A 19,835-nucleotide genomic window follows, 5' to 3' on the forward strand; every position below is an offset into this window, starting at 1 on the left:
TTTAAACTACCATGTTTCACATTATCCCTCTGGTTACATGGATTTGAGCAACTTAATTTGAATCAAGTGTGTGACAAGACTTTGATATTTCTGTTTTCCATGTTCAAATATCAGCTTTATCTTCTGTAAGACACTGCAGTTTGTAAAGTACACCTAGGGCTGATAAAAAATTTTCTTGCATAGGAAAGGGCAGCAGAGGGAGGTTGGTTGCCTCTTTTCTGTTACCCACCCCCCCCCCCCCCCCCCCCCTTGATTTATTGCAATGACACTGGCGACAGGGACATGCGCGTGACGGTTCCCGATCACCACAGCATGCAGTACTTGGCATGGGTCAGACGCCAGCACGTCTGGCCTGTGTTATTGCGGAAAAGCCGATGGCGCGTGACCGGCCGCAACGGCTGCTGCCCGTGTGGTGGGCGGTGGCCGTGAGGGATGGCCTGGCTGGAGGCCACGGGCAGGCGTCTTGTCCTTGGCTAGAGGCAGCAGCGGTGGGGAGCCAGTGCCTGTTGTCACCCTTTGCTTTGATCCAAATGTGAATCTTTGAATTAAAGAAAGAGACCTGAACTTGCAGCGACTGGGAGTTGTGTTTGGGAGGGGCAAGGGTTCAGGTCGCTGTGTAGAAGGGGCTGTTCTAAAATGTTCACAATGTGTAGACTTTTCAGTAGACCATCTTGCGCGTTTTCAGAGAGCAGATTCAGTAATGATCTAGCTCAGATCAGGGCTTCCAAGATGCAGACAAGCCTGTTTCTGCCTTTAAATAGAAGTCTTGCGGAAATCTCACTAAAATGATGAAGACTGTTGTAATTCAAGTACCAAACTGTTGATCAGGAAACTTTTGGAGTACGTTCTGCCTTCCTCCCATCCAATATGGATCATCAGTGTTAGACCAAAAACGCATCTCCTTGTGAAAAACCCTCTAAGACATCAGTTGTGTATGGGCTCCGTGTGGGCTGGAAAGACTAAGTGTGACTTGTAGCTTTTGCAAGAAGTGGGGATTGTGTAGGTTTGTTGATGTGCTTTACCTAAGCACTTAATTCAGCATTCTCCTGAACTCACTTGACCCAGCTGTTGTGAAATCTCTTGATAACATTTAATGACATTATTCAAGCAGGAATTTTTGTCACTTGGCATCATGTCACAAAATGATACAGTAAGAGAGAAAGCATATGTGCTCCTGTCTTTGAAAACCCACTCTGATGTTCTTTCCTCGTGTTAATAAATTGTGTTACAAATTAAATCTTTTGTTAAAATATAATTTCCATTAGATCTTGAGCTTAGGGGTAATTTGTCAGTGCAGAAGATTAATTAGACATTGTTTTGTGATATTCTCTTTAAATTGAATGCTTAAAAGACTTTTTTTTTTTCTTGTGCCAGAATAATTGCGCAGGATAAAAATGTGATTTTTAACATAAAGAAGTGAGGAATATAAAAAACTTCATGCTGGTGGTTTTCACGGTCTTTTAAAAGCATCAGTGAAATTAATTTAATTGCAGTCATATGCCTCAAACTCCTGATTTGTTGGTGGGTTGCTTTCTTTACATGCTTGCTAGTCAATTTAAAAGCGTGTATTTGTGTAAAATACTAGTTATTCCAAATTACATGGCATACAAAAAATGGTTTTCTGAACCAAATATAAAGATACAGACTCGCCTAACAAATGCTTGTACATTGTGGAGTACAATATTGCACTGCTCATGCAGCAGTATTTATGAATAGATATAATATTTATGAACAAGGAAAGTGATATATTTATTTGCTAAAAGGCATCATTTTCATTATATGTCTTTGACTTAGTATGTGATTTAGGGGTTGTTGGCTTTCCAAATGGAGTCCCATATAAAATTATTTGATTGATTAATTATGAGGCTCCATTGTTTCAGAACAAACCCCTTGACGAAATATCAACCTCCAAAAACCCGTTTACCTAGTGCTCATCTGCAGTCTGACCTTTAATCTCAGCGTGTGCTGCTGTAAGTTCTCCAGCTTCCTACAGTGCATCGGAGAGCATCCAACTAGCATCTTCCTACAGCAGTGGTTGGGGATCTGGATGGTGCTTCAGGAGGTGACATGGGAGTCTGCCCATCTACGCAATGAGTCGTGCCCACGTCCTGAACGTTCTGGTGTGCTGCTGAGGACTTCCCTCTAACTTTTTTTTCTTTGGTCCCATGTCCAAGGCTAATGTTCTTGTTGTAAGATGATGAATTAATTTTCTCTACTTGTCCTTCTTTCTCATCTGGGTAATATTTTTGGGAAATATGAGTGTAGATCTCACTCTTTGTGTCTAGGGCTTGTCATTGTGTCCTAAAGCAGATCTGGCAAAGTGCTGCAGGTAGCACAGCTGTTGAGCAGGTGGACCTTGACACTGCTCTGGGAATGTCCCCATCACAGCAAGGCTGATGAATTTTACCCAATTCTGGAGAGAATAGAATTGGGCTAATAACCCCATTGATTTCTGAGCAGATATGAATCAGGACATAGGGTCATATCATCAAAGCTTTGAAACAGGCTGTCAAAACCATGCCAGTATGGTTTGTTTTCACAGTTTCTGCATGTCACCCTGTTTTTAACATTCATCAGATATCCCTGTCCTCACTTACCTGTCTCTTCAATCTTTCCTTTTTGACTAGAGAAAGAAATCTGACTCGGAAGCATGCAATTACTTTCTCTTAGTCGTACTTGCTTTCTTCGTCAAAACTGACACTAAACAGTGCTCCTCCAGCCCTCGGATGTGGGCTCTCCATTTCAGCAAGCTGTTAACATTTAGGCATCCAATAGTTCCCTCCTACATTATTTTCGAACCCCAGAGTGCCTGCTACAGCTTTTTCCCCGTGTTACCCAGGGAACTTCGTAGCATTGGTCCCGCTGCTTTTCAGATTACTTCCTCATTTGAGTCCCTTTCTGCCGTGTTCATCACAGCACTAGTAAGCCATGGTAGGGACAGTAGAGTAGTTTTGAAGTGTTGTTTTCCTTTTCCAGCGAAATGCTCTTTACTGTTGTTTAGCTGAGTTCACTATTTTGTCTTTTATTTCTTGAGCTTGTTCTTTTTGTTGTTGATCTTCGCATGACTCCTTCCTATCTCAACCTCTAATTTTCACTTCCATAATAACTTTGGGAGTTCTTAATTTGCGTGCTGTCTCTTTAGGGTTTAATTTATAGTTTTCCATGTATTCAGCGTGTTTGTTATTTTGGACCATTTATATCTTGAGAGGAAAGAGGGTTTTGCTGAATTCTCATTTAGGCTTGTCTTAAATCTTATTCCAAGTTTCCTGCATATTTTACTTAACCTTCCAGAAATGCTGGCAAGATCCTTGAGGATGGACACTCCTGCGCTCTGCCAACAGGCTCCTCTTGAAGTTCGGGAGCCAACTTGTTCATCTTCCTCTTCTGCATGCTGACCCTGCAGAATAGCTCTTGGTTCCTATTTCCTGAGGATTTCAACTGCTGTAATATTTCATGACGTGATCTTCTAGTTACTAACAGTAAAGTTCAAGGTAGCTTTTTCATGTCCTTATCCTAATAAAAACGTGAGTCAAGATGAAATAAAACAAAGCAGGCCTTTCAGGGCTTGAGCAGCAGGACTGCAAAAAGCCCATTTTAAGGAAATTAGGTCTGCGCGTGTGATCCTGCAGCCCTGTCTGATGACTTTGATCTTGCTAGATGATTTTGACCGAGTTTTACAGTGGGTTTAAGAAATCTGAGGGATGCGTGGTTCTGGTAAAAATTAAAAGTAAAGGAAAAGTAACTCCCCAGTGTTGGGGAAGAGGTCCTCCTCCTTTCTGATTTAGGTGGCAGCCATTATGACTGGTGGGTGTGTTGTCTAGCTGATTGACACACAGCCCTGTCTCTGAGTCAGCTCACAGAGCCGTTTCCTCACCCAAACAAGAAGGCAATGTGTGGGAGAGCTGGAAGTATGAGAACAACCAGCCAGAAGAAGATAAAAGAGTGGGTTTGAGTGAGAAGGATGAATCTGCAGAGACCATCTTCGATAGTCCTGCCACACACAAGTCAGTCATCATGTTGGTTTTGTTGGTGCATTTCTATCAATTACTTATGTTAATAAACGTGCTTAGTGACATATGGGGTGCTCTGCCTACCCTACTAACCTGTGCATCATGTATTAAAGAACAGAAATTACAAATATGAAGATTCTCCTCCTAGAAGTGATGTTTTGTTTCCTTTCCATGTTCACATGAGACGCACTCACAGGATACGTGCCACCCCCTTTTTGTTTCCTAATTCTCTCACTAAGTCTATTTTTTCTGTTCTAATTCCAGGTTGATACATGGCCTCTGTTAAGTTGCATACTTTTCTAGGATTTGCTCTCCTTAAATCCCTTTTATTTCCAAAGCTTCCAGCTTACAATATTTTTTGTTCTACAGTGTGACTTTGGGGTTTTTCATTGTGGTTCTTCTGACTAAGAACTGCAGTGTGTTACTCTTGAGATGTAGTTACCTCTAATTCCACTTGCACTTTGTGTGATTAGTCTTGGCACCGCTAACACTGTTTTCAGACCCAAAAGTTTTGCTGTCAGTTGATGCTGTTCACATTCGTTCTGTCTGTTAGATATCTGGACTGCTTGCCCCTGGATCATGTACAAGTGGCTCCTTTCTCCATCCTGGCCAGCATCTCTCTGCCCTGTACAAATGCTTGTCCTGTCACTTTTAGGGTTGTTTACCACAAAATAAGGCTCAGATCTCTCAGTGTCTGTCTCTTTCCCTCAGTTAGGGATTGTGCTTTGGATGCTCTGAATCTATAGGAACTTTCAGAGGATTTGCTCATGTATCCTGTTGATGTCTGTGGTACCTTCAGCACCTGTTAGAAATTTGTTTCCTGGACCTGCTTTTCTACCCAGCCTTCCCCCGGTACACTTCGTGCTGGTGCAAGTGACAGCTGTAACAGTGTGATAGCCTGTGCCGGCATTTGGTATGCCTAGGATATGGTTTTAATGAACAAATATCATCAGGCAAGTCTCCTCTGTCAGCTGGTGGGATATCAGAGTACAGAGCTTCGATGTTAAGTCCAGTCTCAGTTCAACCTCTTGCTTCTTCAGCTTCTTTTTCTCACTTGTCTCAGCAAGACAGACATGACTGTTTTCCTGAATGGCCTCCTATGAGGACAGTTGTTCAATCTTTCGTTACCAGGAGCATACATATTTTTTTACACTGAAAACCTCTGAGAGGCTTTGTCCTTCTGCGCCGATGTGGCCCCTTGTGCTGCCCTGTCCGTCAGGCAGTGCTGCGTGATCCCCAGCCCGCAGCGGCAGCCCTGAGGTGCTCCCCAGCCCTCAGGCTGACGGTTATTGCGCTGCTTCTGTCTGCTTTATGAATATTATTTCAAAGGATTTTGGAAGCATTTTTTTTTAATGTTCCACATCATTAAAGTATTTGCATTAACCCCATGCTTGACTTTCTTACACTGAAACAGTGCCGTTAGCAGGGACTAGCATTGCATGAGTAGCATTGGCTGTGAGATGCAGGCATACGTCTATAAGGATGAGCTGCCAAGATGTAAATTAAAAGAAAAGTGGAAGCTGAATTCCGAAGCTATTGTTTCACAGTCTTTAGTGATGTCATTAGTATTCATAAAAGTTTAACTAGATTGGGGATGTGTACATCTTCTGAGCATATTTGTGATGGTTTTATAGAAGGTGCGTAGAAGTGTTTTCTGAGTGTTTTCTTAAATTATATCTTTTTTAGAGCTTCTACTGTCTGTTTGGAACAGGCATCAGAAATTCGTATCAAAAGTCCATTAATTAGAAATTGGTTTGCCTGTTTGTTTCCAAATATCTGCAGCACACTGAACTTAATGTGCTACTTACATTAGGAATAATGACCTAACCTGATAGCGGTCCTGACTGGAGAATTGAATGGAAACATTTAAGTGGATTTCAGATCAAACATATAATCACTTGCAGATTGTTAGAGCAATAGTTTTCATTCGCTGTTTTGCACTGTAAAACATCTCCTCCCAGAGTAATTTGAGTATAAGTGGGGTTTACTGTAAGGGGTGGATTTTTGTTTGGTTGGTTTGGGATTTTTTGGAAACAATTATTACTTGGTTTATTTTTCTACTGATAAAGTCTAACGGTAGTCCAGTGTGAAATGAGATTACATTTGCCCTTAAAAAGGAAAAGACCTTATAGTCCTCAGTGCGTTGTCCCTATGTACTGGTTTCATGTGACTCCCGTGTATGTGTTTGGGGCTTCAGTGATTGTTAGAGAAGCTTTAGATGAAGGTATGGCTGGCAGGCTATTGTATTTTACAAGTCTGCACACTGATAAACTAGATAAGGAATACGAATGGGTATGAAAGCTCCATTCTCAGATAGGAGTTTTTGAATGTGTACTCTGATTATTATATTTTCTTTGTTTCCCGTCCTTCAGGTATTCACTTATAAACAGAGCACAATCACACACCAAAAAGTAACGCCTATGCATCAAACAAGCGCAGAGAGTGTGGAAGACATGGCAGCACTCGTAGATCTCCATGAAGGCTCCATTATGTACAACTTATTCCAGCGATATCAGCAAGATAAAATCTACGTAAGTTTCTTCTAAAATTAAGAAAAATATCCAGAGGGAATGTTTTTGAATGTGTAAGTGCTGTGTGTGTTTTGCTGTTCTGTGGTATCTCCCCTCCTAATGTTCTGCAGTTCTTTGTGTATCCACGTAGAGCTGAAGTGTATCTCATCCAGTGACGTCTTGCCAACAATGATGGAAGGAGAAGGTAGCTCAGGGCTGGCCAGGCAATCCTTTGGAAACCTTGAAAAACTGGCATGCTTCATATGCTTTTACACTTCCAGTGACAGAGCTGTGGAAAGGGCTCTCGTTTTTCTCTTCTTCTTTAGGCTTTCTGCCCCAACAATATATGCTATTGTCACCAGAGAGGATGTGGTGGGATTTAGTCTGTGACTGCCGTTTGAGATCCCATCAGGCCAAGATCCAGTTCTGATCGGCTTCCTCTTTTCTATTGTAGTAGAAAGTGGATGGTATTACAATCGTTAAGCTGAGGACCTGTGCGGTTAAATACAGACAGTCAGAGTTTGGGGTATATGAGAACAGGTGGCTGTTTATCAGTTTCAAAAACTAGGAATTAGTCTGCACAGAATTCTTTTTCTCAACTCAGTAATGAAGATTTTTGTGATTAGGTTTACCTGCTGTTTAAATACTTTGGTTAATCTTGAACTGACTAGATGTGAATCTTTCCTGAACCTGGGACTATACTAAATGTGAGAAAGATACAAGGAATATTAGTGGTTGCTACAGATTGTGAAATCTCACTTTTCAGTGGCTCAGTGGTTGGTATTTCTTTGGGGTTTTTTTGTTCTTTGTTTTTTTAATTAATAATTGCAGAACATAAGTTTTGTTTTTATGACCTGTCTAGGCCCTTGATTTGGCCACGTGCGTGCTTTATTCCAAGCTTCTTGGCTTCCTTATTTTTAAACATGAACATATCTTCATGTGAAAATAAGCTTTCCCTGTATTTAGAAATTTCTTTATGATAAAAAGCAAAAACGGGCATGAGGAAATTATATTCCTTTGCACATTACCTTTAAAGTGTCTAGTACAGAGAATCCTAAATGTTGAGGTCGTTCTTTTCACAAAAGTCTTTATATATGTTTGTTTTTCTCAAAACAAATGAACCATTTTGCCTTTCAGAAAAATCAGTAAATGAAAAATTTATACCATATATGAACAGTCCTGCACATGCAGGGGAAAAATAGCTATTTGGTAAGAGTTTAGTTTTTGATCAGTGTTACTAAATTAGAATATAATACTCAGTGTGAATAAAATTTTTAAAAAAAAAAGTTTTCTGAGCCATTATGTGTGCTCAGATGGAGGACACTTCCCCCTTTTAAAAAGCATGTGTGTAAAAGGGGGTGATTTTTTGAAGAGGCAAAGAATAGCCTTGTTCTGAAGAGACATGTCCTAGCTTATTTCTTGGCTTGTCAAGGCAAGTTTAGGGTATTCTGATACTTGGTGCTCAGTGCCGTGTTTCTAGACAAACAGGTTTGTGTGCTGTTAATGATGACAGATCTTCAATTGTTGCTGATTTCTCTTTGTCCCTTCAGTTTTGCTAATTTTAGTGCTTACTCTTTTGAGTCCATCTCAGCTGAAAAATGATTGAAAAGGTAGTCGGAAAAAGGGTATGTTTTGAAATGCATATGAAAGCCTCTCTGTTGTCCTATGTACGTAACCAGGACCTGATGTCAGAAGCATCTTCTTTTCACAGTCCTCATTGGTACCCTGCTCCTGCTGTGCCAGTGGTAGTGTTTTAGCAGGACACAACTCCAGGAATAGAAACCCCAAGAAAAGCCGATTAAATAGCTCGAATAATTTTATGAAACCTCATAGAGATATGATCATGTGTTGGAGGAGGAGGAGGTGTTGTCATTGCAAAGGGAACTATGTCTTTTCAAGCCAAAATCTCCTAACTGTATTGAAAAGTTCAATGATATTTTAATGCTTAATGTTAATGCACCTTTCAGTCTTTCAGTCGTCTTTTTTTTTTGTTGTTTTTTAAACATTTACCTTTGAAGGCATACTTGAAGCTGAAGAAATTAAGTTCCTGGTCATTCTGCTTTAGGACCAGATTAGTTCTTGTACAGCATAGTAAGAAGCCATTGGGAGTTCATGCCAGGAGGAATCAAAACTTTCCAGATGGTATATTTGTCTTCTCCCTTCCCTCCAAAAAGTGCTCTTCCTTGGCCAGGAATTGCTTCATCAGTGTAGTGCACATACTGTCTCTTGTATCTGCCTCCGCACCGTGGCTGTATCCGTCCCCTCTGCATTAGGGATAAATCGGGAAGGCATGTGCCCCTCTCCACTCTGAGTTTAGGGGCTGATCATCCCATTGAAAGACTTCTTGCCATCCCCAAATGTAAACCACCATATAATTGCCGTGGCCTGGCATTTAGCTTACAGCTCCCTCTTTACTTCCACTCTGTGCACCTCCTTGTCTACGTCCTGAGTGGGTGGAAAAGATATGCAAAGTTGTATGCTGGCATTTTTTGAGGTATATGCTTGTAATATTACAAGGATATTAGTGTGGTTCTTGAGTCTGGCAGCTTTTTGTTAGTTTTCTTAGTGGCAATGAGACCGGGAAGCACCTTTCTACCCTTAATGAGGAATATGCTTAATTACATAAGTTTTGGGCCTTGCTTCTTCATACATATGCAAAATTATATGAAGTGCAATATACTAAATTGTAGTGTAAAGTATGTATCATTTTTAAAATACAGAAGAAACAATTAAAAGGAAATTTAAACAGTTACTTTCTCAGGAAGACAATTATTTATGCAAATCTTCCACTGTTAACTTGTGTGTTTGTCTGTATTTGGGGAGCTGTTTCTCCAGGAATGAGCGTTTCAGTAAATATCTTCAGATGTTTGAGTTCAGTTTAATCTTCCTTTACTTAATAACATTTTTGTCTCACATAATCATAGCCGTGTTCCTAAACTCTTCACTACTTCCTAGTTAATACTATAAAGATATTTGCTATGGATGCCAAGTTTTGTCAAACATGTCAGTGACTTTCTTTGCTGTTGCCAACAACTGCAGCTATAAAGGGTCAGCAGTGGATTTTCTATATTTCTTGCTGTTTCTTGGGGAGGAAGTAATATTGATTAAGCTTACAGACTATGTTCATAGCGTGAATAACGCCTGGCTCTGTACTTGATGAGTTGAGGCTCTTAGCAGAATCTGTGGTATTAGCAAGAAGGTAAATGACAGAAGTTGTTCATGTCTATTGTGCAACCATCTTTTTGTATCAGTGTCAAGTCTATTGACATCTGCTTGTGATACTTTTTGTCTGAATTTCTGTAAAAGACTGCACACTTTTCCTTTTTGACCTATGAGAAGCATGAGGTGTACAAGCCCTTCATTTTTTCAGGCTTCTTGATTAATACTGCTTTTATCTAAAAGTTTGCTTGTGGGCTATCGCTGCTTTTGTTGTCTGGGAAAGGAGCAGAATTAGGATGGCTGTGATCATATGGTGCAGGGGTTTTCATTGCTACTTCCTCCCCCATTTTACTCCATCAGGAACAACTTGATATGGGAGGTCCAGCTTCTGGACATCAGCACATGAGGTTTAATGCCCGTCTTTGAATGCTCAGATTAGCTTGTGTGCTAGGCTGGTATGTAGCAAAATATGGAAAGATAAACACTAGTGCTAAAAGCGGAAGGTGCCCACATTTGAAAACAGAGCCTTTTGTGAAGGCGAATGAGGGATTTCGTTGCCTCTGAAGCAAGGCCAGCATGGGGCACGCGATGTGGAGAGAAGTGCTGCGGCGGCCGTTCTTGTCGCTGTTCAAAGGCAAGCTGTTCCTGAAGCTGTTGATTCTAGTTTACTTTTAGTTAAGTACACATTGCGGAGGAGACTGGCTTAGGCTTGGAGAGGACTCTGTAAACCACACTGCGTGGATTGTGCTGCAAGATGCACAAATTACGGTGTTTAAGCTGGCTCTGGAATGAGCTGTGGTTGTCTTGTCTCTGTGGCCAGTGGTCAGTTACTGATACAGGCGAGTGAATTTCAGAAGAGCAGAGAAGAGGATTAGAGAGCCGCTTTTGCTAAGGTGAGGGGCAGGTTGGAAATAACTGCAGGATACGTTCTGTAGGTCAGTATGGAGGTTTTCAGTGTCAGATCCACCCTTGTTTGCCTGAGTTCAAGCAATAAACAAGTTTCAAAGCACATCTGATTAGTTTTTTTCCTTTTGAATTAAGCTCTGAAATGCCAGGTAGGCACATTCCCCTTTGAAGTGGTGATGATTTGATGCATGCCCGTCTTGTTTAGGTGGAGAACACATACCCATGCCCAGAGAGGCGTGCTGTGTGGGATGGGGTGTGGGGGTCCCTCGGCCACCCTCCCCTGCTGAGGAGAGTGACCTCCAGGTTGTCCAGCAGTTGGGTGTGGTGGCCAGGAAGGGTGAGAGAGAACATAACCTATTTTTGCTTACTTACAAATTAGGACTGCAGCTTGCCTGCTGATAATTATAACCATCTGTTAGGTTTGTGTGTGTATGTATGAAAACTTCTGTACCAGCCACGTAGACATGCAGTGCTGTACCAACCACATCAGAAGGAGGATGATGGTAATTTGCAGCACGGTTTTCATGGCTGGCTTCCTTTCTCTCTTCAGCTGAAGCAAGAAATATTGAATAACGTGGATGAGAAAGCAACACATCTCTGATTTTTTTTTAAAAAGATGTTAAACTGGAAAAGTTTCTTCCCTGACAAGGTTGCTTGCAGAGCTCCTAGCCACTTCATTACACTGGATGCTCAGTTATCTGTTCTTGAAAGGTATATTCAGTTATTTATGCATCGATTTTTAAATCTGTTTGTGTACTTTAGCAGCGTGTTCAGTTGTAATTTGTTAAACTTGCAGTAATTAGATAGTTTGTCTCCCTCGAAGTCATGAGGGTTCCCTGAGGCAACTAGTTGATGTTTGTGCAGTATTAATCAATAATCACTGTTGGGGTTTTTTCGAATTCTGTTTGCAGACACAGACGCTTTAATATCTAGGTCAGTTGCTCTCTGTGTGACTTTGTCTAGGTTTTTCCATATTTGTTTTTTTCTGAGTACAGTAAAACTCACTTCAGATCTGGTGCAGTTGGTCTGTGCCATGTTGTGATGGTCAGCAGGAGGTGGATGTTGCTGCACGTTATAGTGAGAAAATGGCAGGGCATACTCAAGTCATGGTTAATTACATACAGACAGACATACGTAATTGATACAGAAATACAGATGTCCTCTACCACAAACACAAGTTGTAGGTGGAGGCAGAGAGACAAAGGAGGATCAGTAGAAGACAGTAGCCCCAAAGTGTTTACTTATAAAGACAAAAACTGTCATGACTGAGTTCTTAAATGGAAAAACCTGGATGCACTCCCTGCAGAAACAACCTGAAAGGAATGTGTATCAAAGACCCATACACCAGCCTGGACGGCTCAATAGCATTGGTCTTGGGTCTGCCATGCTCTGCGGTATAAATAAGTGTGGTCCATTGACTTTAAAAAATCCAAGCAGTGGTACACACAAATTCTGTCATTAATTAGTACCATAAAATATGTATAAATATTGTACATGTACATTTAGACCAAGTCCTTAGTTATTACACTAGCTCCTAGAACTACATTTATCATGGTCTTGTCTGCAACCCAGCTGTGGTTGCACAGTTCCTCTTCACAGGCATCGAATGCTCTAGAGCAGTCTCACGTAACTGGTTTGCCGGATCTGCTCTATAGTCACTGAGGAAACTACTGTTTGTTTAATTACTCTGCTCTTACAGTAAAGAGATTTTAAAAGCATGCTGATGAATCACAATGTTTTTCCTGCCTTCCTATGCTACTGCAGAGATGGGGAAAATTCTCTCCACCAGCTCCTTTAGTGGAGGTGCAGAGAGCAGGGAACAACGTGCTAAGAATGCGTGACGAATGTCTACACATAGCTACTTACCTCCATAATTAGCATGTTATGCTTACACACATCAGATAATGTTTTCAAAATGTAGTTCAAAGTGAGTTCCTGTCTCCAAGCAATAATTACAGCTTCCATTTCACATCTGTTACTAGAGAGCAGCAGACAAAGATCTATATAAACACAGCAGGCTTTTAATTGGAAATCTAGTGGAATTTGTTTCTGGTGATCACTATTTCTAAAGGATGGTCAATTACATCGATCAACAATTGTCTGCCAAAGGCCAATTATCATTATTTGTTTTTATTTTTTTTACTACATGTTAGAGGAAGAACATAGCTGTAATGATATGAGAAGTAAACAAAAGCCATTGGTTGGTTAACCAACTTTGCTTCTGAATTCCTTCATAGTGCAGAACTTGTGGGACTGCTAATAATAATAACAACAACAACAATAAAGAATGATTGCCTGAACTTTGTCCTCACAACTGAAAATATTGGGAATTTTAAAGGTGCATGTTTTCAGATTTTAGCAAATATTTCAGCCTGAGGTGTTGTGGTCAACACATCATTAAAAAGGGAGCTGCTCAGAAAGGTCTATGTTACTGAGTACACTATCATGTGTGCAACAGCTGCACACACACTTTGCAATGTATGCAATGGCTACATGTATACAATGGCTACACAAACACATAGATTGATACTATGGTTTGCAGCACATTAGGTACTTGTTGGTAACCTGCTATGTGCATATGCTGCGGTAGGGATCTTACCTTCCCTCATCAGTGGGCTGTTTCAGTGAGACACATGGGGAAGTGGAGGAGGTCAAAATTTTATTAAAACATAAAAAACCTTGCTCTTTCTGTCTGCCCTGTATGAGTATTTTTCTTCTCATTTGGTTGGTTGGTAGAAGAATAAATAATACATGCAGGGTCAACAGGGGCAATTCCTGTTGACTTCCCTGAGTTTTGAATCATACCTAAGCCCTACTTAATGATAACGTCATCAAAAACAGCAAAGTAGAAATCTATCATCTTGTGCAGGTTTTGTCATTGCTGATGGTATATATTGGTAATCTCTTCTCAGATTTGAAGGCTTGTTTTCATGTTTTATTGAATGTCACTGCTAACTCCATGAGCTGAGAATAGAAAGTAGACCAACATGCAGAATCAAAAGGAAAATTTTTCAGTCATTTACGTAAGTGCCGACAGCAGCTCAGTGCTGTTCAGTCAGAGCTTTTGCAAATGGTGCTGAACGCTTCTTTGCCTCACTTGCAGGTAAGCTTTGGCTCCTTTCTGTAAGGTCTGTTGCTCCTAGCCCTGCAAAGACATTGAAAGGAGGGCAGGAATTTGGACTCTAAAACTTAAGCCACTTGTCTGTCACCAGCACGTGTTTTCTTTACGTGAGTTAGGCTTTGACTGTAAAGTGAGCTGCACAAAATTTACTGCTTGTGCTGCACTATCCAACTGCCTTATTCACATATTCCAGCAGTTTAATACTAAAAAGGCCACAGACAACCCGTTTAAGCTGAAAATGAATTAAATTACTTTTATAGCTATTGTCTGCCTGTGTAAATGGACTATTGATTCATAGCCAGGCTGTTACTTTTATTTGAAAAGATGTAGTTCATTTCTCACAAGCAGTTTCAGCTATTTCTTTTTGATGTCTGTCCGTCTTTCCTTTTAAAAGCAAATGGAGTCCAAAAGTTCCATTTAGCAGATTTTTGACTGCTAATACCGTTTGCCATCTTAGTGCTGATTTCTAGACCCATGGCTATTTGGCGGCAGTTTGGTGCCATCCAACAAACTACCTGGCATAGACTTAGATTTCAGTTACTTTGGCTTTTGATTTCTGTTTTCATGCTCTGTTAAAGTGTAATTCCTGCTCTTCCTGCTCTTATCCTAAAAAAAGCCCTTTCCATAGAAGAGGTTGTAAAACATTAAAAGACCATGGAAGTTATGAAAATCTGGATATCAATGTGTAAAATATTCTCAGACAGAAAGAAACAGATCTCCAAAGCTTTATATTAAAAATATTTCTCCAGTGTTCTAGAGACACTGCTTTTTGTTGTATCATCTACCAGCATTTTTGTTTTCATTTGCATGTGTTTTCTCTGAAAAGCCCCTTCATCTTCCCAAGATGAATCTATAGGAAGGAAGATGACTGTTTTTTTCTTTTCCTTGCTGGAGGGTGAATGAGACCTTCAGACAACTTTGAAAGACTCATTTGAGCGTTGTGCAATAACAAAGCAGGAAGAACTACTGTGTGGCCACAGGCCATTTGAAATGAAGTGACGAGCCGTGGGGTCTCCGCTCTTTGTGGGGCCTTTTCTGATTTGAGCTAGACATCGCCTTGTTAGTGTTAAGCTGTGCACTTGTGCACACAGATTGCTACAGTGTGATGTGCAAACCTACATTCACATGTTGTATTGCAGCTCATGAAAATGACAAAAATCAATGTCTCATTCTCATCGATCATGTTCATTGTTCAGGAGGTCACCTCCTCTCTCCACTTGACAATGTTGAAGAGAGATACTCTTCCATAACTGTTTATAGAAACAGTCCATGCACAAAAGGTCATTATCCTGACATCCAGAAGGTAGGACTTCTGCATGGTAGAGATTGTATTGTATTAGTCAGCAAAAAAACACAATTAAAAACAAGGAGTCTCAGTCCTTTTTATACAGGAGAAAAACTGCCAGAAACCTCTGAAACTCTTGAATAAGGAAGGATGTCTATCTGACATCAGTGTGATTGTCTGTTGTTTTGGTTTTTACCTTTGGCTGTAATTATGCTCTTTTATTAGCTTTTCTTTATATTGGTTTCGTATTTCCTGACTATTTTTTTTAAGTGCAGATTCTGGATAACACTTGCAGAGTTTCCTTGAGTATCTCCATCCACATGGAACAGTCTGTTCAGTAGGAGAAAGTTAATGGGAAAATAAGACGAGATTAAGCTAGGAGTGTATCTCAACCTGTGGAGAGCTCTTAGTTTTGTGCAGGTTCTTCACCATCTCTGAGCATTCTGTGGAGTTAAGCTGAAAGATGTGACTGCCTCTGTGCGTTGTTTTGGGTATTTAGGTTGGCAGCTAAGGTGACCAAAACGCAATTTTTAACCCTTAAGAAATAGACGGATCTAGGCAGCTGCAGTTAGCTGCCTAGAACAAGGATGCTGTGAATGTGCAAGGTTGAAGCTGTAGGGAGTGGAAGGATTTGCTTAGTTTAGAAGTTATGGTAGCTGGGTTGCAAAGTGCCACTTTTTTTCGTGAAGAGGTAGCATAGCCTTTGCCCTTGGAGGGGCCTGGGAACAGGACAGTGTTGCTTAATGCTCTCAGACTAAGGGAGGCTTAAGGTCACATTAGTTGGGTTGAAGGGTCAGCATAACAGACAAGGAGTCATCTAATAGGGTGTGCTGTTGCCCAACAGTTGCCTCTGATTATCTGAAATCACATATTTTAAAAAGTCCAAAATTATTCCAAAATCTTCTTGTAAGCTGTGCCTGTGAAAACAAGCATAAAGCCTGGCTTTGAGAATGCCTTGGTCTGTTATGCCTTGGATCTGGTCTGTGCTCAGCACAGGAAGGGAAAAGGCCACCAAGGAGGTAGTTGGTAGAAGAGACTGCTGCAGCTTACATCATGGACTGAAACACATGGGAAAGTGCAGCTAAGCAGTGTGAATGTGCCTGAGAAAGATGCTTTTCAAAAACAGTGACCAGGAGAACATTTAGCAGGTGGGGCTTGGATGTAGGTAGCTGCCTGTTGGCGCTTGATCTTCTCTGCGACATTCTCTGTTGTGTTCTGGTTCCCTTCTAAAGGTCCTCGCCTATGGATGCTAACTCTTGGATTTGTAGTGTGGCCTGCATGTTTAAAAAACAGCTCATTTTGCAATCAATTCTACAAATGACCTTGAGAAGAAAAAAGGACAATTTAGGGGTCATAATGTTGTGTACATTGACAAGGAACACAGAGATAAAGAAAAGCAAATCTGATGTAAATTTGGACGGTTGGAAACCCACCAGGAGTCACCAAACATGGTGAGGGCTGCAGAAGCCCAAGCATGTAAGGATGATTATAGAGTATGACATTTCTATCTTAGAAATGCCTTGACTGGTTGAAAACATCTAAACTTGTAGTTCAGTACTTCACTTTGATTATGGTTTTTAAGCAAGGAGCTTGGCTTCAGACATTTTAGTTTATAATTTAGAGAGACAACTGGCTTCCATCCCACTGAAATTAGCATGGGACTAGCTGAAAGATGGGGTATACTTACCACAGAGAGGATAAATCAAGGTCCTACCAAGAGCAAGGGCATTAATTATCATCCTGTTTATGGCATACCCTTGCCCATTCTACTGCCTCCCCTAAAAAGCATGCCAAAATATGGCCCAGCCATCTTTCTCCTTTTTATGCTGACGTGTATGTGGTGATTGACCTAGTTATCTTTGCCTCAGAATAAACTCAATCATGATTACCATCAATCCCTTTACTTGAGAGAACTGGGAACCACGGAGGCTGTATCTGCAGTGTGAGACAAACTCTTCTGTTCCCAGGTTTTGCATCCTGACACTTTGAAATTTGTTGTTGAAAACATAATGAAGTTTGATGGCTAGTCTGTGGTTTTTCACATGTTGTCTGCCTGTGCATGTTCTGTGAAAGCACTGGTATTGTAATTCAGTAATGTTACTGCAGCCATGATGATTTAAACGTATGAGAGACGCGCAAGTTGTATGGAACAGAGATAAAAATCTTCTCCCATACGCTGTCTAAAAGTGACATATGAGTAGCTTTGTAGTCAGCCAGTTGCACTGCAGTTTTATTTGAAGCTTCTCGTATATTAAGGGTAAACCCAGAAAACAATACTTGTTGAATAAATTGTCAGGATGATACTAATACCCCTTTTTTAAAAAAATACCCTTGCCTTTCAGACACAGTATCGGTTCCGTAAGTGACTCCAGGAAAGTCAGGGATTGCTCAGAAACAACACAGAAACATAATTTTTGAGGCATCTGTAAGCATGCTTTTGTTTCTGTAATGAGATTGATTTTTCACATCCCAAAACAGAAAGTCTTGAAAGTGCTCTCTTAAGAGAGTTGGACAACGTGCTGTTTCTCAATGTTACTGTATATATCTGTAACAAAACATCTTAATTCTGTATTTGATTGGATCCAACATTTCTAGTACAAGGTTGTGAAGAATATATTGATTTTTGGTGTCACTGAAGAAACACAATGATAGAAATTGAGGAATGCAGTCTCCTTGTGCCTGCTTTAATAGTGCAAGCAGTTTTAGTTTCTGTTGTGATTGTTGATTGAAGACTTAGGAGCAGCACATAATGCCTTTGATCAGAGTCTTCCAGCCTGCCCCTGCCTTCCCTCTCTCCCTCTCTGTAGCATGAGTTACACAAAGCCTGAAAGAAGTCCTCCCTCCCCTCTTTTTCCCGTATTTATTTGTTTGTTTAAGAAAGGAGGAGGAATGGGCTAGAAGTTTGGGAAGTACAGAGGGGTACCTTGATGTAAAGAGTGAAAGGAGGTCATGAGAAAAACAGTGTGAGATAAAATTGGTGATCTTACCTGGGAAGAGCAAGCTTGGGTGAAACACAGAAATCATAAAGGATCCTCAGAAATAGAAAAGTTACTGTGGAGATGCAGAAGTCTTGACATAAAAGGGAATAAGTGGAAGGTGGATTGTTGCTGGATATGGAGCAAACCTGAAAGGATATACCCAAAAAAGCATCTCTGAAGGGGAGAAGATGGAGAGCAAGGTGGTCCTGATGTATTTTGTATGTTTGGTTTAATAGGATTAATGAAGTGATCTTGCATTAGGGCAGTTTCCTTTTTTTGTTGTTTTTTATGTGTAGAGAACCTGAAAAAATATTTGAAGGGGAAATTTCTTGCTCTAAAGCCTTTTCTACATGAGAAAGTAATTTAGTTCATCCATTGCAAACTTGTTTCTTGTAATTTTAAGCTAACTTGGAAAAGTGTAGTTTAACCAATAAAGCTTTTTACATTATTTACATTTGTTTGGCTGCCAAAAAAAAGCGCGCTTCTCATGTTAGACAGGACTATTCTGACGATTGCAAGTTTTTCTAGAGTATTTCTGTGGGTATCAGAAATCTTTGTGAGCTCTTGAACCTTGTTAAAGAACTAATTGGTTTTGAGTGTTTGGAGAAGTCTGGAGTGATTTCAAGACACAGGTTCAAAGCTGATTGCTATCAAAAGGCAACAAGCAAAACAAAAAAAGCATTCTGAGAACTGATGAAAAATCTCTTTCTCAAGTACGTCTTTCATTTTGACTCTTGTGATGCCATCGCCTTGCTGGACGTCTAGCTGAGAAGACAGGCCTTGAACTTCTCATTTTGAAAGTCCTCTTAGAGGATCAGCAAACAATCTTATTTCCTCTTTTTGTGCTAAAAGGAGGAGCAGGAGTGTCTTTGGTTTGTGACCAAAAGTATTTTGGGAGATGCATTATCAATGTCAAATTTCTGGAGGAACCTGAAAGTGAAAAAGAGCCCAGCTTTTTAATATGGTAATCGAAGAGCTGCATTGGGATCCAGGCTGAATAACTCAACTTTCATTTAGTCTTGGGTTTAAATAAATATATTAGCAGTGATCTGATAACAAGTTGTTGCTGGTTTGGTCTGTAGTAAAGTAATTCCAGAGTTTGTGTGTGGTTCTGTCTGAAGTGTTGAGTTGGTCATATAACAAAGAAAAGTAAACTGTCCTGTTCATTGCCACGAATTTAAGAAGTCGGGCTTGTGACAGGAGCTCTACCCCTCAAACTATTTCAACTGGAAATGTTCAGAAATCCTATCTGCTTGCTAGTGCTCTGGCAGATGTATGAGCATTTTTCCTATTCATAATTGCTTTGGAGTGCTTTCCTTAAAATAAGTAATTATTGACTGCGAGAATCAGAGTGGAAGATGCAAAGAACAAAGAGCGTTTAATTCACTCTCTCTTAAGCAAAGTGGAAGTGACAGTCTTATGTGAAAATACCTTTTCTGAAATTTCATCTGAACAGCTGCCTTATGATGTTAGCATAATAAAGTAATTTACGAGATCCTACTTCTGACTATTAACCACTTTAATTTGCCATATGATGATGCCTGGTGCATAAATAGAGTTCAGGAGACAATACCCTTGCACTGAACAGCCCAGCATTTTCTGTGTATCTTGACACGAGTTTAACTTGCTGCTAAGGTGCTCACACTTGCAAAACCAAGAAGGGAGTTGCATCGGGCGGCTGCTCAGAGTCCCCAGGGGGAGGGAGAGCAGAGCCCTGTGAACAGGGAGGTGATGAGGAGGTCCTCTTCTGCATGTGGGTGCAGGTCGTGCCACGCCGCAAGTCCCCGACTTCGTGACTCTTGGAGGTGCCAGGGTAGAGGTAGATCCTAGGAGTAGGATCTGTTGTTTATAAAATACTGCTACTAG

At 40.6% G+C, this 19,835-nt stretch overlaps 1 protein-coding gene across 1 annotated transcript in view; it reads left to right on the forward strand.

Annotated features, from left to right (window-relative positions):
• Positions 1–374: 374 nt before the first annotated feature.
• LOC104158060 (unconventional myosin-X-like) overlaps positions 375–19,835 on the forward strand; it is a gene marked incomplete at its 3' end in the record, with an annotated part of 22,758 nt that continues 3,297 nt past the window's right edge. The window contains exons 1-2 of the mRNA XM_009695619.1: positions 375–488; positions 6,383–6,541. Coding sequence (XP_009693921.1) covers positions 375–488; positions 6,383–6,541 — 273 coding nt within the window. The remainder of the gene's footprint in view (positions 489–6,382; positions 6,542–19,835) is intronic.

The sequence above is a fragment of the Cariama cristata genome, unplaced genomic scaffold (assembly GCF_000690535.1).
Source record: "Cariama cristata isolate BGI_N322 unplaced genomic scaffold, ASM69053v1 scaffold11162, whole genome shotgun sequence".
Classification (NCBI taxonomy): Eukaryota; Metazoa; Chordata; class Aves; order Cariamiformes; family Cariamidae; genus Cariama; species Cariama cristata.